The sequence below is a fragment of the Eleginops maclovinus genome, chromosome 4 (genome assembly GCF_036324505.1).
Source record: "Eleginops maclovinus isolate JMC-PN-2008 ecotype Puerto Natales chromosome 4, JC_Emac_rtc_rv5, whole genome shotgun sequence".
NCBI classification, from domain to species: domain Eukaryota; kingdom Metazoa; phylum Chordata; class Actinopteri; order Perciformes; family Eleginopidae; genus Eleginops; species Eleginops maclovinus.
The window spans coordinates 13,097,971-13,120,022 of record NC_086352.1 but is presented as its reverse complement, the minus strand read 5'-3'; the positions used below and the strand labels follow the sequence as shown (position 1 = coordinate 13,120,022).

Below are 22,052 nucleotides of genomic sequence, written 5' to 3'. Positions count from 1 at the left end.
CCTCACTTAAAAGGATCATAGCGATTGAACACTCGCTGTATTACACCTCTTAGTTAGGGAGAGTAAAGGGGGATTTAGGATTTAATGAGCCCCTTCCTGGAAACACCCCGAGGTGGAGTCGAAGAGAGAATAAAATAGTGGGAGGGAAAGATGACAGAAGGAGGAAGGACAAACACACAAACACTCAAGTCCCAGCGGGCCGGTATATCTAACAGAGTGTAATTACAATGGGGAGCTCCTTTAATTGACTCCTACTGCGAACCCCCTGAGTCTGCTGTGTGTGTGTGTGTGTGTGTGTGTGTGTGTGTGTGTGTGTGTGTGTGTGTGTGTGTGTGTGTGTGTGTGTGTGTGTGTGTGTGTGTGTGTGTGTGTGTGTGTGTGTGTGTGTGTGTGTGTGTGTGTGTGTGTAATAGGGAAATGCTTTAATAAACAACAGAATATATTTAGTGAAGTTATTCTTTTTTTTATACAGCTCTCCTATCCTTAAAGGTATTTCATGCTGGCTATTTTCAATCTGTTTTTCAATTAGAATCACAAAACCTGCTTCTGTATTTGGTTTCACACTATCATCTAATTCAGTGTGATTAAGTCAAAACTTACTTTGATTGTCTCTACAAGGGTCCTGTGATAAAGTTTTGATATTCAAATTCATCGTCTGTGGCTATTTTGGATTGTATTAGACCGTTAACAATGTTGTAATGCTTTTTAAGCGTGTTAACTGTTATTCTAGTGTATGGTATGTGAACTTAAATCCTTCTTTATCACGACAAATGATACTCACTTTCAGGTTAATATTTATATGTTGTGCCTTTCATGTGACATTTTTACCAAAGCCCAGTCTGCTCTGATTGGTTAGCTGGCTTGCTCTGTTGTGATTGGTCAATCGCTTAGAGATGTCCCGATGCTTAGCCTATAAGGTGCACTGTGCACAATGTTCCGGAAGAAAACAAAGGGGTCCAATGGAGGCGGTTTTAGCATTTGCTGACCATGCACACAAACCTAACACACTACAGGAAAGTGAAAACCCAAAAAGCATACTAAGGCCTCTTTAATTGCCAATAGTTTTACATATTTAGGCACATGTAGACAAATGTGCGTGCAGGCAGAGCCATTATAGAATAACTGACGGCAGAATGACCATCTGTACGAGCCACAAAGATGTAAAAAACAAGCACCCCAAAACCTCCCTGTGAAAAATAATGACAGCTCTTTATAATGTTATGACACCATTTTTTATAGTATATATAATGATCATGTGAAGGATCTGCTCTGATGCACAAGTCCTCACCTTGTGATTAAAGAAGGTGGTAAGTTGATAAATTGTAAGCCCTACGGGCAAGGAGTGTGTGTGTGTGTGTGTGCACGCACACATGAGTTGTATCGAAGCGCTTGTTGAGCGTATTTGGCTGCATTCATCAGTCGTGTAAGTGTCATTAGCTTCCGGCTACGTGTAATCCAATTTTGACACACGGCAAAGATGTCTCATAATGACGTACACACCGATATTGAGTGACTGCTCTGACAGAGTGAGACCATCATGACAGATGGAGACAAAGGTGTTTTATCGTAGTTCATACAGAGTGCTCCATTTATACAAAACACACATACACTCACATACACATACATTGTCCTTGTAGTCAAGGACGTCTCCTAGTTTCACACGTGAGGGAACACAGACTATTTCTGCCAGGGATGAGAAAGAAGAGCAGGGTAAAGAGGAAGAGGACAAGCGAAAGAAGAAGAAGAGGGGGATCAGGATGGTATGATAGCGAGGGAAATGGAGGAAAAATGATATATTATTCAAATCATTCTTTCCCCAATGGGCCAATCATACACAAATATGCCAAATTGTTGTTGAGCTTAAATGAGCGTCCTACTTTCCGCTGTAACAGATGGGCTAACAAGCAGAGTAACCCCTGCTTGGGCCAATCAAGGCCGTTTGGAGCATGCCAGCGTGTAGTGGGGAGATGCATCAATCCCCCAAATTCTGTCAAATCAGTGTCAAAGTTTTGCAGACAAAAAAAATATCCTACCTTGCCATTTTACTGATTGAAAAATGTTATTGAAATGTCTGTAACTCTGGACATGATTAAAACCTAAACCTGCGGTTTAAAATTCCCCAAATGCCAGTATAAAACAGCACTCCCCATCTCCATATCAGTGGGTGGGTTTCTTTTTTCCTCCCAGTTAGCTGACACTTCAGATATTACAGGTTTTTGATCTATGATTCCAATCACAATCTCTGCTCACCACGCCCTTTTTTTCTGCCTCCACCCCCCCTCCTCTTTACTCCTTTATCCTTTCATCATCATATGATCATGCCATCAGATGGTACTTACTGTAGGCCTACACTTCTCTGAAGGAATGGGCAATGAGCTGATGAAGAGCAGAGAAAAGGGGGATGGGGAAAGGAGAGTGAAGAACAAGAGAGAGGAGGAAGGAGGAAGATGATCAAAATGCAAGATGAGTGGATGTAGGGAGGAGGACTGGGGGAGAACAGGGGGGACAACGAGTGACGGGGTTTGAAGGGGGAGCAAGAAGTAGTTTTTAAAGTATTTTTCAACAGTTGTATAATTCATTTACAATTGTAGCTCACATACCTTTATCTACTACCGCTGCTTTTATCACCCCACATCCCGCCTTCTCCCCTGCTTCATATTTATATGAATATGCTATATATGCTACGTTTGCAGAATTCAGGATGCAGTTCTGTAACCCTGTTAATATACAATGATTTGAATGGTGATGGTTATTTTTTTTAGCCACTTAGTATTCACTACCATGAATATGAATACCCTCTAGTTTTTCTCTCCCTCACTCATTATTTCTCAAACCTCCATCCTTATAATTTTTCCTAGCCCTCGACATTGTTGCATTAGGATTTAAATTATAGATATTAGGTGTGTGTGTGTGTGTGTGTGTGTGTGTGTGTGTGTGTGTGTGTGTGTGTGTGTGTGTGTGTGTGTGTGTGTGTGTGTGTGTGTGTGTGTGTGTGTGTGTGTGTGTGTGTGTGTGTGTGTGTGTGTGTGTGTGTGTGTGTGTGTGTGTGTGTGTGTGTGTGTGTGTGTGTGTGTGTAAAAACCTCTTATCATTAATCAAGATGTATCTCCTTCTCAAAACATATTCCTTCATTTCCAATACACTATTTTTCCCTTTTCCCTGTCTCCTTCTCTGAAGAGGTCACCATCAATATCCTATTCCTTTAGGGGATCTATGAATCAATCACTCAGAAAGATATGGAGAAACACACGCACACACACATGCACACCAGCATACCCTTTACAGTAAAGGGAAGTGAAGCAAAGAGTCTTGTTCTATAAAACAGATTCTTCCAAAAGATATTTTCCCTTTTATTTTCAGCTATTTTAAAAAATAGTTTTCCACAATTTTTTCTTTGAGTGATCAATTATGTCTGTATATACTTGTATTTTCCAAGCTGTTGCCAACCAGACACAAACGCACATACACACGCACAGTGACACTTTCCAAACATTCCTGGGGAGGACATGGTCATGGACAGCTGGTGTGAGTGATCTCCACTGAGCAGAAAAAAATGCCTTTCCAGTACACTGAACAACACACACACACACACACACACACACACACACACACACACACACACACACACACACACACACACACACACACACACACACACACACACACACACACACACACAGGTTGCATCAATGCTAACAGGTCTCTCAGTGTGTTCTATTTGAACTCTATAATGTATGCATACTGTGAAAAGCGAGTACTAACATAGTAAAAATTGTGTTGTTCGCCCTAAATTGACTATAATGTGAAATGCCTAAACCACTTTCTTCACTTCATGTGTGCTTTGTTGGGTGAAAGCTTTTACCAACTGGCAGGTAGTTTCATTACGTTGAGAAAAACAGCAGATAGAGAGAAAGATATATGGCCTTATTTTCTGAAAGAGGATGGAAGCCTCCCTATGTGATGCTGAGACTGAAGGGTTATTTGTCGAACCCCTGCGAGCCAGCCCTGGAAGTGTGTGTGTGTGTGTGTGTGTGTGTGTGTGTGTGTGTGTGTGTGTGTGTGTGTGTGTGTGTGTGTGTGTGTGTGTGTGTGTGTGTGTGTGTGTGTGTGTGTGTGTGTGTGTGTGTGTGTGTGTGTGTGTGTGTGTGTGTGTGTGTGTGTGTGTGTGTGTGTGTGTGTGTGTGTGTCATATTTCCATCATGCTGTTTGAAGCTGCTCGTAGAAGCTAGCCTCCAGACAGTCACCTGCTGTTGTTGACTTCAACCCTTAGACCATTGTGTGTGTGTGTGTGTGTCTATGATTTTCTCTTTATCTTTTCCCCTCACTCCCTGTTTTCCTCTCTAGTCCCTCTATCCTTTCTTTATGAGTGAATCGTTTGTCTCCCCTCTCCAGCATTGCCTATTTTCTGAAGCTGCCTTTGGTAGTGATGGACTCATAAAACATAAAAACAATGTGCAAGATAGCAAAGGCCATTTTTGTACCTCATCAGAATTGCATTTCAATTGAATACAGTTTGCTTGGATTGGTGTTAAACAATTATCATTAGTGGTGCAATAGTGGCTTGGATGTATTTTAATTTCTTTATTCCATCTCATTAATAACCTATGTGACAGCAGAGATATGGCATCTTCCCTGTGCAGAGAAAATAGCACGTAGCCTTAGAATGGTGTAGAGATCATTGTTGAAGTGTGACAATGATGGCGTATGTTAGTACAGAAAAAAACCTTGTGCTTGTGCTATTGTAGAACTTTAGACATTTCAACACTCTGAAATGAATGGGGACAGAAAGGGAGAAGAAAGGGAACATTTCCTGTCTTTTGTTTATTAAGGTGCATACAATTCTATATTCTGGGAGGTGTTTAAATCATAGAAATTGTAATGTAAATGATTTAACATTTAACAGCAGCCAATTATGAAAAAAACATGTAATACCCACCTGACAAGTAGAAACCACTAGGACAGGGTGTGTTTTAAATACACTTTCTTATTCGTGATTGGGGAATAATTTGCTTAAGAGAAAGTGGGATTCAAAGAAGATTATCATTGGCATCCTTTCCTGAGTAAGTTATTTACTCATAGATTTTGCAAATACTAGAAAACCATGTTATTGTCGCTCTTTCAGATCTTACTCCCTCTCTACTGTCTCTTATTATTATTATTATTATTATGTTTTCCCCTTCCCCGCTCCTTTTACCTCTTGTTCTTTTTCTGTTTCTCTGCATCGACTCCTCTGCTCTCTCATCATCAGGCCCCACTTCTCTTTGTTTTTCTATATTTTCTGTAACCCAAACTCTCTTCTCTGACGCTGGGGCTCACAGTTTGTTCCTGATACAAAGATATTGTCCATAGAGCTTCACTAATTAACTTTTGTGTGTGTGTGTGTGTGTGTGTGTGTGTGTGTGTGTGTGTGTGTGTGTGTGTGTGTGTGTGTGTGTGTGTGTGTGTGTGTGTGTGTGTGTGTGTGTGTGTGTGTGTGTGTGTGTGTGTGTGTGTGTGTGTGTGTGTGTGTGTGTGTGTGTGTGTGTGCGTCTGCGTGCGTGTGTGTGTGGTGCTGACATGACTATTTCCCAGGGTAACAATCAGTGAGAGGTTAGTTCTATTTATTGTATTTGTTCTGTGGAGTTTAATAAATAAGTGGGAATAAATACATGAATTATTAAATAATATGAATTCTAAATGGCACACTGCTTCTATAGACAACACACACACATGAATGAATAATGAATTGTTGCTCAGCTCCTTAGTCACACAATCATTTGTTGGAAACTAGAAAACAAACAGGCCTGTGGTTCATCTATGGAGTTAAAAAAGAAAAGTATTTCAGGGTGAACGATCTAAGGGTAGATTGAGGACAATTTAAAGGACTGTAAATGTTTTCAAATGTAGAAAAACATGAGCGTATTATGAGTTGAGCATTTGTGCAACTTAAAGGAATAATTATCTAATAATACACACTTTCGCCTTGCCAGCTAACTCTTGTGTTTGTATTTTGGTGTCATTCCGATCTGTGACATCCTTAATCATTCAGGTTAATGGGAACATATTCTAGATCAAGCTATTAGTCCAACATTACACTGCATCTGTTTTTAAATGTAAGTAATTTCTTCCCGTTTTTAATTAAGAGTATTGGGGTTCTTAGTTTTTTTTTACAGGAAAAATATATTAGAAAATGAACCCTTCAGACTTGAGTAGTTCATCCAGAAAATAATATGTAGATTAATTAATAATAAAGATCATTGTTATTTGATCTTGACAGGAACAATACGCAAAACACAAACAATTGACTAGAAACAAAAAGAGTTGCACTTTTGATTTCAATTGTTTTCTTAATACCTGAAGTGCTTTTTACACTGTGCTCTAGTCAAACAGCAAATTCTTCCTCATATTGTTCTGCTGTAACTATAAAGTAGACCTGTTTGAACAATGTTATGAATTGAAAATTGCTCATATTGGTCCTTCTTTCCTTCTTGTATTTGTTCTAACCAACATTAATTATATACCATCTATTGTTTTCATGTTGTCTTAATTGGATTTAACATAGGCTTTGACATCCACGGTAATTTCCTTTCGTTGATTAGCAGAGCTTCTGTGACTCATGTCTTAAATGTTGTCTCAATGAGCTTCATTAGTGTTTCAGAATTAAATTCACGCTGGACTCTTTGTTTTGAAAGCTCTCCTTCTGGAATCTGTCAGAGTGCTGTACTACAGTCGGTTAATACCATAATACCAGCGTCTCCTTGTCTCCAAATTTGTTGTCGACCTTTTTTCGTTTACCTCCAGTGTGTGTGTCTGTGTGTGCAGACATGCATGTTCACTGTAGGAGATGGATGAGGGTAATTTCCATTGGCCCAGGCACTACTTTATCACTACAGTGTACACACATCAGACACACACACCAACACACATTGCCCGAGGCGCTACTTTATCACTATAAGAAACAGAAAGGGGGTGTTAAATCAAAAGCAGATCGCATTACACCTCTATTCCTGTTAAACACATGCACAGACACACTCATGCAGAAATATGTAGCCTGAAATCAATATGCAGCCACTCAGACCCTTGCACTCTTGTTTGGGAAAGGTCCATGGACATTTATAGATGGCAGTCACAAGGTGAAACACGCTGCCTACACTCGGGTACGTATACCCCCATTCCAGCTGGACAGAAAAAACCACTAAAACCTCTGAACATGTGGCTTTAATCTGCAGTGTAAAAAGTTAAAATCGACATTCATTAAGGAAAAAAGATGACCTCTGCAGTTGTCACCCCAGCTCCGATTTTGTTTCCTAACCCCGCCGTTTCTGTATCTTCACTTAATGTTCCCTTGTGTATTAAACACATGAATGATTACCATTTTACAGTGGAAGTCAATGATGGAAATGTCACACCCGGGTGGGCATGCATATTTTTTTACCCTTTTCAGTGCAATGGTGCATTAAAGTGAATGCATAATTAAATCAATAGGGATTTGGAGAATCATTATTATTTATTAATGTACAACACATTTTATTAATATGCTCTCCTCAAAGCCACAAGGACCAAGCAGAAAACTGCAATTTAACCTTGTGAATCAATGATTGTAATCAGTCAGTTCCACCAACTCTAGGTTGAGAAAGACAGGCTGAAGAAGTGACATATATTAAAAATAGAAGTAGCAACAGTGACATTTTAATTGTTTTCCCAAACGGTTTGCAGTGCCAGCCACAGTGTCTGTACACACTCGTCCAAAGGCAGTGGGAAGGACTCTATTGGCTACAGCTCAAGTGTGTTTGACTAATATTGTGTTTTTATGGTTTATTCATATTTTTCACATTTTGTCCTTTCTTTAGGACAAGCTTTTTCATATTCACACTATTATGCTAATTCCCTGATTGCATGTCTCCATGCTAATGACACCACTTAAATTAGCAGTCTCTGTTCTGTGAAGGACACGCAGCTGGGTTTGTGTGAGTGTAAAGACAGAGCATGTAGGTGTATACAAACACAATGATATGTAGATGACAGGGTGGCATTACCTGTACATGAGCTTGTTTGTAATTTATTTATTTAAAAATCACAGATTACACAATTTATGGCTTGCAGAAATCCCCGTAAAGGTCAAACTTATCACATTAAATACAATAGTTATCCAACTTCTGGTGCTAAGGTTACATATTTTTCCCCACCACCACTCAGACGAGTAACATCATATGAAGTTAAGCTCGTTCAGACCTTCCCCTCTAATCTTTTGTTTGTATGTTGTATCTGATTGCCAACTTACCTCTTTGTTTTGGCTTCTGTAATAAAGATCTGTGAATCATGGCAGCTTCTCATGTAATACCACGGTAGAAAACTGGCAGACCGAACACAGCTTAGTGTTCATGGATGTGCGTCCTTTAACTTTTTTGGCACTGAAGATGTTTCTGTGTTTACTTCAGGTTTATTGAGCATAGTCTGAATGAGAGTGATGCTAGAGTAAAGGTATTTCCAGATAAAACACAAGGATTGTACTGTATCAAATCAAAAGCAAAGCACACATGTAATGCAGCACAGGCTCCTTTCTTATTTACTCATTCATAGGGAAAGCTGATAGCAACGTCTGCAGAGAGGAATTAATACTCAGGAGACAAACTCAAATGTTGAGAGATTGTTGGATAAATAACAGTGTTTTTTGTTTAAATCCGGTACGTCTACAGTCCAAATATAAAATCTCCCCTCCCCCTCCTCTCTCCCTTAACCACAGCTGTAATGGTTATAGTGTCATTATTAGGATGAGTATTGATTAAACGGTATTGGTGCCATAAAAACACCATCACCATTACAACATGGTCCGCTGAAGACATGCAGGAAATCACATGTAGCGTATAAATGAGAACGCTTTCAGGAGTATGATCTTAATGTGCAAGCATTGAGACATGCCTGTACACACGCACGCACACACACACACACACACACACACACACACACACACACACACACACACACACACACACACACACACACACACACACACACACACACACACACACACACACACAAGCACAAAGCACACACACACAGCCATACACACAGATAATTGGAGAAAGCATTTGACCTATAACCTGACGGTCATCTTGGAGTGGGAGATAATTGTGGTTTTACAACCTCTGGGATTATGTGTAAGGGTATGTGTGTGAGAGAACAGAACCCATTAATAGAAGAGGATAATGTGTGTGTTGAAACATTCATCAGGGCGTGTGCCTCTAATGAGTCAGGGTTATCCAGAGAGTAGACGGTGCTAATGGACATAAGTCATACTTGTATCATTCAGTACAAATTGTTTTAGATTTTCCCATTTTTTTATACATTACTCACCACATTTTATACAAAAATATCTGTAGCATAAACCCGAAGACCCTATAGTTATTACATTCCTCACAAAAACACAGGCATCTGCTCATGTGCTGAACTCGTTTACGTTCATATTCAAATCGCTTGTACTGTAGAATAAATTAGATCCACTATTTAGGCCGATGTCATGGCATTTCTTCCCCCTTTTTAGAAAGCAAAAAAACCATACCATCACAATTGAAACTGAGATCAAAGGCAATCACAGCCAACCCATGGCATGATGGAGAAAAAGACAAAAGGAAGAAAAATATATAATGAATTTAACATAGACTTCATTTTGGCAATATATCTGGTACTACAGATTCAATCAGTCAGTGTTTTGAAGTGTCAGAAACCAGTATACTGTAACTGTCATGGAAAGGCTCTCTCTATATCTGTCCTGCATGACAGTGCAAACATGAAGACCGCTCTGAACAAATTCAAAATGCTTTTTGTCATTCTCACATATCAAGAACAAGTGAGCCCTGTGGTATTTAAGCAATCAATAGAGGTAAAGTATTCTGTTATGCATGAAAAGCCATCCCAGATATTTGTCCCCTAAAGAATGTAACGTTGTTCAAAGCCAGTGACAATTTTGTCATTGTAGGATGCCATGGTAAAAAACCAAAAGCCCAGAAGTTGAAATTTAATTGGGATGAGAGCAGCAGTTGCTCAAGTGCCTCAAGACCCTGAATAGGATAAGCGGTGCTAAAAATGTATCATAGGAGGGGGGGTATCATCCGTTTCTTGGCAACCACCAGAGTGCCAACATGTTTGCCCCCAAAAACGTGTCCAAACTCACTATTTGTATGCCTTGGAGCGCTGCCTGCTCTGTAAAACATACAGCTGGTGGCCCAGTCCCAGCGCACGGCTGACATCTCTCTCTGCACTGTCACAGCTCCCGGGGGGCCCGTCTGTCAATCAAACGTCCTGCAGCAACACTGATAGCTCTTCATGTACCGCATTCAACATAGGGGAACCGAATGAGGGACGAAATGGAACATAAATCCTTTCTAGAGATGTTTTGCGTAACATTTGGTAATCTCCATTTTTCAAAACCAACTTAAATACAGAGATTTTTTTCTGATTATTGTTTATCTTAGGAAATATTATCTAAAAGAATAAGTGCAATGGCTTTTTCATAGTTTTATTTACCCACTTACATGCACTGATGTCATCTGTTCGCCTTCGAGAGACCCCACAAAACAAACCTCATTCATTTAGAGGTAGTTTTTCATTGTTCAACACTATCGTCCAAGCATTTAAGCATCTAGATTTGTTAGTTAGGCCCTGTTGTGTTGTGTAACACCTGTAGGATATATGTCCAAAATATTTGTACTGTAGCTTTATCTGTGTTTTCACATTTACATTTTGAGATTTTTTGGCACATCTCACTTACAAAGACCCACACAAACAGACACAAATAAGGTGTTTGTTATAGGACAAATGGGACCTGATGGAGTCGCTAATTATATACAGCTGCTTTAGGAAAGGGTTAGCACATACAGTATGTGAATAACACAAGTCCAGTGTTTGTATTTCATAAATCAGCCACAATATATCCTGAACAACAGTTAAATCCTGGGTCTGATGTGTAACATTTATATACGCTCAGTGTCTTTTGATTGCTTTGTGTTCTCCCCGGGTTAAGGATGAAAAATATGTTGAAGTTGTGAGACCAAAGTTATGGGTGCTGCAAATGCACAGACAAACGTTCTGCTGCCTTCAGAGTGGAAGGAGGAATAGCTTTTCCCCTGGGTAACACTCTTTGATTCAGACTATGGCAGAGCAGTCAAGCAGTGAAAAACGATTTCCTCTGAAGAATACCGCTCTGAAAACAATAACCTCTTTTATCTATAACCATCCCTATTCGTTTGACTTAACCTCCGAACAGACGGCTAAACTTTGCTCATTTATTTTTACCTTTTCTTCGTTTTTTCATGTCTTACTTTTTTTTAATAGAACCGTCGTGTTTATTAATTTTGTTGTTGCTATGCAGAAAATCAGTAAGCAAGAGAAGAAGTGTACCCCTCTGGCCATATACAATTCTGCAGCTGTAGGCAATGCTTGGATTTACTGTATTAACACCACAAGCTCTGCGTCCCTCTCACTGATCATAGAACGGCTTCACATGATATTCAAAAGTCGACCTTTACTGGACTAGGATGCTTACGGTAGGAATGTGTCTATAGATGTGGTTTTAACACATACACACACACACACACACACACACATACACACACACACACACACACACACACACACACACACACAAACAGTTTTTGCAGCACAGCCAGAAATGTGTATTAGCGGTCTACTTTATGTTCCATAAATCTGCCTCCATATATGCATGATTGTGGTGCTGATTTACAGATTGTGGTGTGGGAAGAGTATACTGTGTTTGTGTGTGTGTGTGTGTGTGTGTGTGTGTCTGTGTCGATGTGTGTGTTTCGGTGCCGCAGCTTAGGAGCTCATCAGCTGAAAATGTGCTAACTTGACAAAAACACATGTCGACTTTCTTTTCTTATTTCTCTCCGAGATGATTGGGTATCAGCATGAGAAATGAGTCATTAGAGAGCAAGAAGCAATCTCGTGTTCGATTACACACACACAGGGGTGGATGGTGTGTGTGTGTGTGTGTGTGTGTGTGTGTGTGTGTGTGTGTGTGTGTGTGTGTGTGTGTGTGTGTGTGTGTATTTTCAGTCCTCTCCCTGCACCCCATAATATTGGCCTATTGTATGTGCACATACACACTTACTTAATCCAAGATCTTTTTCTACCAAGAAGTCATGCTGCATACGAATATCTTGTTTCAATTCACAAAATTAAACACACTTTTAAAACTGCGACTGTAATCAGGGAAAAAATCTGTCACTTGAAGTCTCATTGAGTATGCAGTCGTTGAAGGGCAACATGTTTTTTTAGGAGACAGGGTTTGCTCGGACTTCCCTTTTCTGTAAAACATGGAGCATCATAACAAACAATCTACTGGACACAGATTGTGGTGTCCGTGTTCTCGTCACTCATTCCCCTTCATGGTAAAATGGCAGAAATATTTCAGTCTAAAAACTCTTGTCTTTAAGGCGACATTTTTTTGAGCAGTTGCTTGTAGCTGTTGTTCCTTCGGTGGCCTTACACTCAATATTCTGCTCGATGTTTTCCGAGGGTACACCTCTCTAATTCATCACCCCTGCTGTAGTTCACGCTCTGCAACTTCACAAACAGGTTTACTAAAAAGTTTAAACACATTTCTGCTCCCCCCTCCTCCCTCCATCAGTCCTCCCTCTCCTGCATCAAACGTGTTCTCCCTCACTTCTGTTTCTTGTCTCACGTCTCTCAATCCCCCACCTGTGTCCTTCCAAATCTTTCTTATCTCTTTTCCATTTTCCCTCTTTTTCCTCCCGTGACTCTGCCTTGCCATAACCTTCCTCTCCCTTCTGATGCAGCTGTTTTACACTTGGTTGAACAGATACAGACTCTTAGGGTGTGTGTCTGTTTGAGAAATGTATAAGGTATATAAAAAAAGGAACAATTGTGTTGCCGTTTTTTTAAATCAAAAAGACCATAAAATCCTCAGCATTGCAATGATTAACTCCCCTCTCCTAATTTTCATTTGACACTTGCTTGATTTACAGTTTAATCTGAAGCACGATAACTCGACACATATACACTGCCTGGCCAAAAAAAAAGGTCACGCACTCTAATATTCGTTGGACCGTCTTTAGCTTTGATTACGGCACGCTAGGCTGTGGCATCGTTTCCACAAGCTTCTGCAGTGTCACAACCTTTATTTCAGTCTTGCATACATTTTTCGCCAAGATCTTGACTCGGACCACTGCGCAAAGTCTTCTCCAGCACATCCCAACGATTCTCAATTGGGTTCAGGTCTGGACTCTGTGAGGGCCAATCCATGTGTGAAAATGATGTCTCATGCTCCCTGAACCACTCTTTCACAATTTGAGCCCGATGGATCCTGGCATTGTCATCTTGGAACATGCCTGTGCCATCAGGGAAGAAAAAAATCCATTGATGGAATAACCTGGTCATTCAGTATATTCAGGCAGTCAGCTGACCTCATTCTTTGGGCACATAACGTTGCTGAACCTAGACCAGACCAACTGCAGCAACCCCAGATCATAGCACTGCCCCCACAGGCTGACCTTTTTTTTTGGCCAGACAGTGTATATCCGAGTCTAGTGGTGGTAAGGCTATCACTGTAAAAAAGCACCAGCTAAAAACATAGAGTGTATACTTTTAGAGTTAGGATCACATTTTAATGTTTTTTTGGGCGCTGTCTCTTTATTTGTGAGTTTGCAATATAGATTAGACAGGAAATGAGGGGGAAAAGCATGGGCAATGATATGAAATGAAGTTCCCTACAGCTTTTCAGAGAGGGCGATGATAAAAAATAATTGTTTGTTAAGCCACCATGTGTGGTAAAGGCCATCAGGAAAAAACAAAACTGAAGCTGCCCATTCTGTGGCATTAGAAATGCAAACCTTGGATGATATAAAAAAGAAATACATTGGCTCTAGTATGAATGAATGCATGTAGCTACAGGCAGAGCTATAATATGATAATAAGGTAAACTGCACTGTCAGCTGTCCGGTCAGTACTGGAATCGATTTAGTTTGAGTATGTCATTCAGAGAGTACTGTGGCTCAAGCTCAGACCTCTGGCTGTGATATAATTCTGTGGGTTGTTGCTGGAGCTCTTTAGCAGGAGCTTTCTGCCTACAGTGTGAACAGCAAACGCTTGGAGCAGTGTGTGGCAGCAGCTGCACACAGGACAGTTTATCTGACTGCTGAGGAGACACATCATTAGGACATAACCTCTGTCACCTGGAGAAAAACGGTCTGCTCTGAGGCTGCTTTTTTACCTCACTGACGGTAATAACCCCGGGCCGGGGTCATTGTGGCATTCGGACCACCACATTTCCCCTAATGTGGTGCTATCAACCTTTTCTCGCAGATGTTTCTTTGTTATGAGTTCTGTTACAGCATGAACTGAATCATGTGCAAAGAAATCCTTTGTAGCTTATCCTTATTGTGCTTGTTCACACATACGATTCAGTTAATAAATAAAGCACAACAAAAGGGATTTTGATCAAGAATAATCAAAATTAACTATTTACATTATGCAAATATGGAGCAACGATAGCGTTTATGTTGAGCAATTTTATGGCACCTTGATACATTTAGTTTCAATACTTACTAGTTCCTCATGGGTGAAATATAATCCTACTTACTTTTTGGGGAAATATGGCCCAATTACAGTGACAGCAACAGAGACAGAAAAAGATATTAATGATTAAAACTTCAAAAGTGTGTTTTGGTGTATTGGCGTGTGTGTGTACGTGCATGCAACAGTGTGAGTAGATGACGTTTAGCCTCGTTTTTTTCTCACATTTCTTCTGTAATTCTGACTTTGTTTGTCCGCCTGTCTATTGAGAGATGAAAGGCGCGTGTTTAGTTCATAAATACTTTATCAAAGCATTAGTAGTTCACACACACACACACACACACACACACACAAACACACACACACACACACACACACACACACACACACACACACACACACACACACACACACACACACACACACACACAGATGCGGCCTTTGATTGTGTCTGATGGCCTTTGTAGTGTTTCCAAGATTGACAGTAATTGAACCGATTCCAGCAACATTAAAGACTTAAACCATCCAGTCACAGGTTTTTTGAACCGACATGACAGGACAGAGCAAACCAATCCAATGCCTTGAATATGAGATGACGGGACCCCCCGCTGCGCATCGCCCCAAACACCTATCCATCCTCTAAGAGATGTGCCACCCGTATATATTTTAAAAATGTAAATAGTTTTGATCTGCCCCTCCCTTGCTGCATATTTAATGTCAGCACACACATTTAAGGTGCAGCCCTGTGCTGCTGACTTCAGTTTACTGAGAGTGATCAGGTTAATCTACCCTTTTCAGTTTTTCCTTTTTCATCTTGTTGAGGTCATAGACGGACAGGTTTTTTATTTGATCACATCCATCCTCATTTTATATCAGCAGTAAATCTAGTGCAGGTTATAAGATGCTTCCCATATCCTTTTTTCATTTTGACAAATATCTAGAGTAAGAGAAAGATTGATAGTGACAGTTCTTAATAAACTGTGGGCTAAACTTCAACAGCTTTGGACCATAATGGAGAGTGGTGGACACACTAACCGTGCACACTACAGTGACTTGCTGATCACTTTAGTCTGTCCATCCATATAACTGGATGCTACTTCAGTAACACTCTGAATGTTCACGTACTTCATAAAACTGCTTCTCTTTTTTGTCTTACATGTGCTTGATTCTAAATGCAATATCTATACTAATCCTAACCTAACTATACCTATTCAATTTACCTTTTTATCTACACTGTCCCTGCAGTTGGGAAAGGATTTCTGAGCATTTTTCATTACCACAGAAATTACCATCAGAATCAGAAACCCTTTATTAGTCCCAGTGGGATGGATGCAAAAGTGGCATAGCAGGTTAAAAAAAAGGCATACAATAACACATAATAAGTTAACATATTAGTATATGATACAAAAGCACACATTAGTCATACTAGAATAAAGTAGGACGACGCATAGAAGCATTTTCTAATCTGGTATAGTGTCTTCTAAAACCGTCACAAATCATACACATTAGTATCTTGTATGTTGTGGTATGGTTAAGGTTTGGTTAGGCTTAAAAGCCACAAAAACCACTTGGTAAGGTGAAGTGAATCATACAATAGTTTCACCCTGACCTCTTTGACAGTTTGTGCTGATTTTACAAACAGTAAAGTTTGAACGATTGAGTTTTGAAATGTGCTTTTGGTGGTTTGATGTTGAAATCATGGGACTTTTTTAATGGAAAACCAGAAGACAAGCGGATTTGAGGAGAGCCAAACCGTGCCATGCAGTAGGAAATGAGACATGTGTGTAACAGATATTTGGTGATTATTACCATCAACCTTCCAAGAATGTTTTCAAAACTGTCAGTATGAAGTCCAGAATATATCATGCTTTTGAAAAAAGTGACATTTTTTCGTTTTCCACTCCCCATCTGAAGATGACATTTTGGAGACCGGGTGTTTTTTGATCTTTTCCTTTTCTATTTTCCACATCACAGGCTGCTCACTCATTCGCCTGTCTCTGTTTCCATTCCTCTATCTCACATTCATCATCTCTACACATTTCATCCAAATCTAATCAGCAGGAATATTGTCTGTGACAGGCAGAAAAATAAATGAGCAAACAAATGAATGGATGTGGGGACTGACATTTTCTGCACCATCTTGAAGAAAAGCCTTCCAGACACGCTTTGGTATCTTTTGTACCGCCGCAGTAATTGTGATTCTCCACAGTGGGAATGGCAGTAGCTGAATCGTATCTATCCTGTAATCCCCGTTAAGAGCCTGCTGTTAAAAATTCTGCTTCATTATTTGCTGGAGAGCGCCTTTCATTTCATTTGTGGAATACAATTCATTTAGTCAAGATGGATATAAGGCCGCCCTGCAGGCACTGAAACACCTCAAACTGGTTCCCCCTTTCTGGCTCTTCCTCACCTGAGTGTCGCCCTCCTCTGATCCCCCTCTCAGTACCTGTGGAGGACTCTCTTTATTAAAGTAGAGGTTATAAATGAGCAGGTCAACTGTGCGAGACTCTTACAGTCTCTCAACATAAGTAGAAAACACCCGTCACCTTGGTTACTGATAGGTGATATGTGATATTACAGTTTGTGCTGTTTCTCTGCAAAAACACCGCCAAAGCAATATGGTTTAGACTCACTTTTATTAAATGACTGATAACAGAACAGATAGGTTTAGGTACATTGTTATGATCTCACACATTCTGCAGGTGTGTCCAAAGTACTCTGCTCCTATTTTTTCTAAAAGCTTTATCTTTAAAATATCATGAAAAATCCCCATTATAATGTTCTAATGCCAAGGGTGACCTTATTAAAATGGCATGTTTGCCTTTGAGAAGCTGAAAATAGAACATTTATGTTTGAAAAAGTACTTCTGTCCATCAATCAGTTTGCTTCAGAGCGGGCTACCTTAAAAAACATTTGAAGGAGTAAAAGTTAAAGAGACATTAAAGAGTCTTTTTTGCACATTTTTCTCCATTGTCCAGAAAAAAGCCTTTCTTTAGATGAATGCAGCATCGCAAGTTCAGCTTCTCATTCTCACTTTTAATTCCTTGCAAACCATTTCAAGAAAGCACTCTAGTGAAGGGAATTATATTGACCCAGTGTGAGTTTAGCTTTATTTGACATCAGTTGTCAACAAACATTGAAGCAGTTTTTGTTGAGATTAAAGAGCTGTTTAAGGTATCTGTCAACAATTTTCATGTCTATTTTTTTTATGTGGTTACACCAGCTGAAACAGATGCTTTCTTAGTCTGTTGGTGTGATGTGTTCTGCATCTGAAGAAATATTCTGATGCTGTTTAATTGCTGTTGTAGTATTTTACTTTCTGCAGGAAGAGAGGCACGGGGTCGGGGAGAGAGGAGAGGAAGCTGTGAGGCAGATAAAAACATACAGAAATTGATTCATGAGATTCATTTTTGTGTAGCATGTGTGTAAAGCAATGAGGCCTGCTTATATTTGTGTGTGTGGGTGAGTTTTGTATTTGGGATGCAAAAGGCGTCCACCAGCCGGCTCTGCAGATGTGGATGTTCTGCCAGATTGATTCTCATCCCCCTGAGAGGGAGGGAGGGTGTGTGTGTGTGTGTGTGTGTGTGTGTGTGTGTGTGTGTGTGTGTGTGTGTGTGTGTGTGTGTGTGTGTGTGTGTGTGTGTGTGTGTGTGTGTGTGTGTGTGTGTGTGTGTGTGTGTGTGTGTGTGTGTGTGTGTGTGTGTGTGTGTGTGTGTGTGTGTGTGTGTGTGTGTGTGTGTGTGTGTGTGTGTGTGTGTGTGTGTGTGTGTGTGTGTGTGTGTGTGTGTGCCCTACCACTGTTTGTTTAGATTTCCTCCACACTTCTTCTCCCTCTCCTCAGAACCATCCTTTCTTCTCTGTCTGCACGATCATCCCCCCCGTCACAAAGTAATGCTACTTTTTGCTAATGAGGTGAGATAAGCTGTACAGGTGTAAGGAGTGGGCAAAATAAATGAATGCAATCTTTTTTTTATGCTTATGCAACGACAACATGAGGCATTAAGCTCCAGTTGTCCGTCTTTCTATCCGTATATACTTATATCTGTCCCTTTCGCCTGAATGCAAAATTGCCCGAGGACATTTTTTCTTATTTTCCCCAAAAATATCCACCTTGACTCAAGAATGGACAGATTTTGAATTGTGGTGTTCAAAGGTCAAAGATGCTGTGACCTCACAACAGCATTTACCACATATTCACCAATTAGCATACTATTTAGGGCTACAAATTTCATTATTGGGTAATCTGACTGTTATTTTTTGTTCATTACGGTTGTTCAACGTCTAAATGTTAGAAATTAGATGCTCTTCAGATTTCATAAATCCTAGCTGTCACACTGAAATTGTTATTGTGCAATCGACAGTCCAAAAACCTTGAGATATTTTGTTTTCTCTTACACATGTCAAAGAAAAGCACCAAATCGTTTTTGAAACTGGAGAAAAACTATTTAACCAATGATTCGATTGTGTTACTCTTCCGTTTGTAACAAATGCTTCATAAAAATCACATAAAAGTACTTAAGTGTTATTCTATCTTGATGTATTGTAATTTGTCGACAACATATTGCCGTATTAAATGGTGTCTGTGTCCCCCTCACCTTAATGGATGCCTTATGGCACAGATGATGGATGACAGTGAACGCATCTGCATAACAATGAAGTGTGTGTAAGATGAAGAAAGAGGGATGTGTGTGTGTGAGGAGGATTTTGTTTAAGATCTACGTATTCCTTTATATACGTACGAGTCTCTCAGTGCTTTTCTATATAATCACATTCCCCCCTGTCGGCTTTATTATGAATAAGTTGAGTAAAAAGCTTTATTTCCCATGAGGCTCGGCTTTAATGGTGTTTATTACAACTGCAGATTCAAATCCAATCGGATGGGGAACATCTGTCTGTGGCTCCCTTTAAATCCTACCCTCCTTCCCTGCATAGCTCAGCCTGCCTCTTTATCTGACAGTGTGAATACTACTGTTACTAAAGTTACAATTATTTATCGACTCCCTCCGACCCCATGCAGACAGGCACACCACGACCACCGACACACACAAACACACTTGTTTACCAGTACTGCTCAGTAATTGACACATCAAACACATTTTCCCTCTCTTTTTCTTATCCTTCACTTCTTTGTCCATTTATTTCATGTTTTACTGTTTTTATTGCTGTTTGTCCTTTTATCATCTCTCTCTGTCTCTCTTCTTAAAACAACTTCTTCAAGCATTTTGTTATTGAAACCATCTCTGAGCCAAGTTGAAAGAAACAAACCATCTCTCTGCCTTGTTTGAAATCTCTCCACTCCTGAAAACTCTTTCATTAATTCCTTCCAGAAATGTCCTTTAAATCATGCAGACCACCGTGGTGCAACGTGGGAGGTTTTTACACCAAAGTTTTAAAGTGCATCCAGTTCTTATTATAAATTCTGATAAAGTTGAGGGTAAGTTCTTGTTGGTGCTGTTCCCTGAGGTGCACATGATAACGAAAGCCCAAGTCTATCACAGTGTATATGGCAGGATGTATGACCTACAAGAGAAGCATGACACGCTGTTTTAGGCATATGATAAGCTATGTGACAACGATTAACATGATGATTCAGTCTTTAGGGAGAAAGGCATGTGACTAGCATGATCATTTCTGACGTGGGCCCCAGCTAATCTGAACAAAACATTGTATACTGCATTGAACCAGTATTTCTCCATAGTGACTGTGAAATACCCTTTCCTATAAGCATGTGAAGGCCACTGTTTGAGGAATTAGCTGTACATTATTCTGTATGTGATGACCACTTCCATTCTTGCAAGGATAATACATATATTTATGCTGTTTTGAAACTCAAGCTGGCGACGTGATTTTTCTTACAGTTCTATACTATATGCAATGTATGCAATTCATTTTTCCTTAAGAGCTTGAATAGCACCATGCTTGTTCTGTCTTTTGGGACACCAAGAAGAAGTCTATCGAATTTCATCCTGTCTTTCTTCCTCCTGCCTTCTACTGTCAAACATCCATCATGTTGAAGGTGGTAAATTACTTTCATATCAGCTCTATTCCCAAAAGGAAATATATTGTGTATTTGTGTTTCCTTCTATCTTTCTCTTTGGTGTTGTTTCCAAGGAATTTTGTCTTAAAACATTCACTCTCAAATGTTTTCCCTTTATCATTTTCACAGGCCCTGAGGGAAACTAAAGCGCATCTCACTCTTTTATAAGAAAGACATTTTCCCGGCTAAAAAATAACCAGGTGGTAAATTTACACATTAAAACCCTTTTTCATCTCAAAAAGGAAACGTTGAATGTCACGTTTCAGTGGGAGTGCCAGTGGGGTTCAGCAGGTGCCAAAGATATGTAAAAATCTTCAGAACATATGATGAAAGCTATTGTTGGTTCCCTGAGGCAATTTAACAAATCATGTCTCTCTCTTGTCTCCACTTTTTTTTTTTTTTTACCCTCTCCTCTCCTTTAGGTGACATGTAATTGTTTCACCATCAGTGACGGAGAGCTGCAAGAGATTGGAGTTGGGCTGTATCCTAGGTAACACACACACACACACACACACACACACACACACACACACACACACACACACACACACACACACACACATACACACGAAGCATACAAATACAAAAAGCATCATTAATTTCAATCTAGTTCATAATTACTGTTAGATGGGCCTCTCTCTTTCTCACTTGTACACTAAAAATGCCACCAAATGTAAATGTGTCTCTTAAGTTACCTGCCACATCATCGCACCTCAAGCAACCCCCCCCCCCGCTCTTTATCTGCTTCACTTTCCAAAGCCCCCATCGCTATTTTCCTGACAGTCCTTTGAAGCACAAGGAAGAACGGTGAAAGGGAAGTGATTTTTGTTATGAGGCGAAACTTTGAAAATGAATGTTGACAGAATATTATAACGCTGTGTGGGGAAGACGGGGGGGACGTAGAGAGAAGTGAGAATGCATGGAGAAATACATGGTTACACTCAAACTCATATGTGATTCTTGTCTGGCTCAAACACACACACACACACACACACACACACACACACACACACACACACACACACACACACACACACACACACACACACACACACACACACACACAGAAAGGTGGAATGTGATGTAATCCCTGTATTGAGTCCTGAGTGAATGGGATGGGATTTGGCCTGCCGTTGCACATGTTGTTAGAGTTAGAGCTATACCAACACACACACACACACACACACACACACACACACACACACACACACACACACACACACACACACACACACACACACACACACACACACACACACACTGCAGGTATCTCTGCCAGTTTATCTGGCCGGTGTTGAGATGTCAGATGGTCACAGTGGCTTTACCAAAGCTCAGCCAAACAGCATGTGTGTGTCAGTGTGTGTCTGCGATTTGTGTCGTAACTCATCCATAAATGATGGCCCTTTTCGCAGGATGGTCCCCTGCCTATTCATATTTGGGGTTGCCTAGCAACAACTAGGTTTGCTGAAAAGAGAGAGGGGGGATT

At 40.2% G+C, this 22,052-nt stretch overlaps 1 protein-coding gene across 1 annotated transcript in view; it reads left to right on the top strand.

Moving 5' to 3' along the window:
• The window catches only part of smyd3 (SET and MYND domain containing 3), a 73,325-nt gene that overhangs the window by 37,576 nt on the left and 13,697 nt on the right, over positions 1–22,052 (top strand). Inside the window, exon 6 of the mRNA XM_063880680.1 lies at positions 20,989–21,056. Coding sequence (XP_063736750.1) covers positions 20,989–21,056 — 68 coding nt within the window. The remainder of the gene's footprint in view (positions 1–20,988; positions 21,057–22,052) is intronic.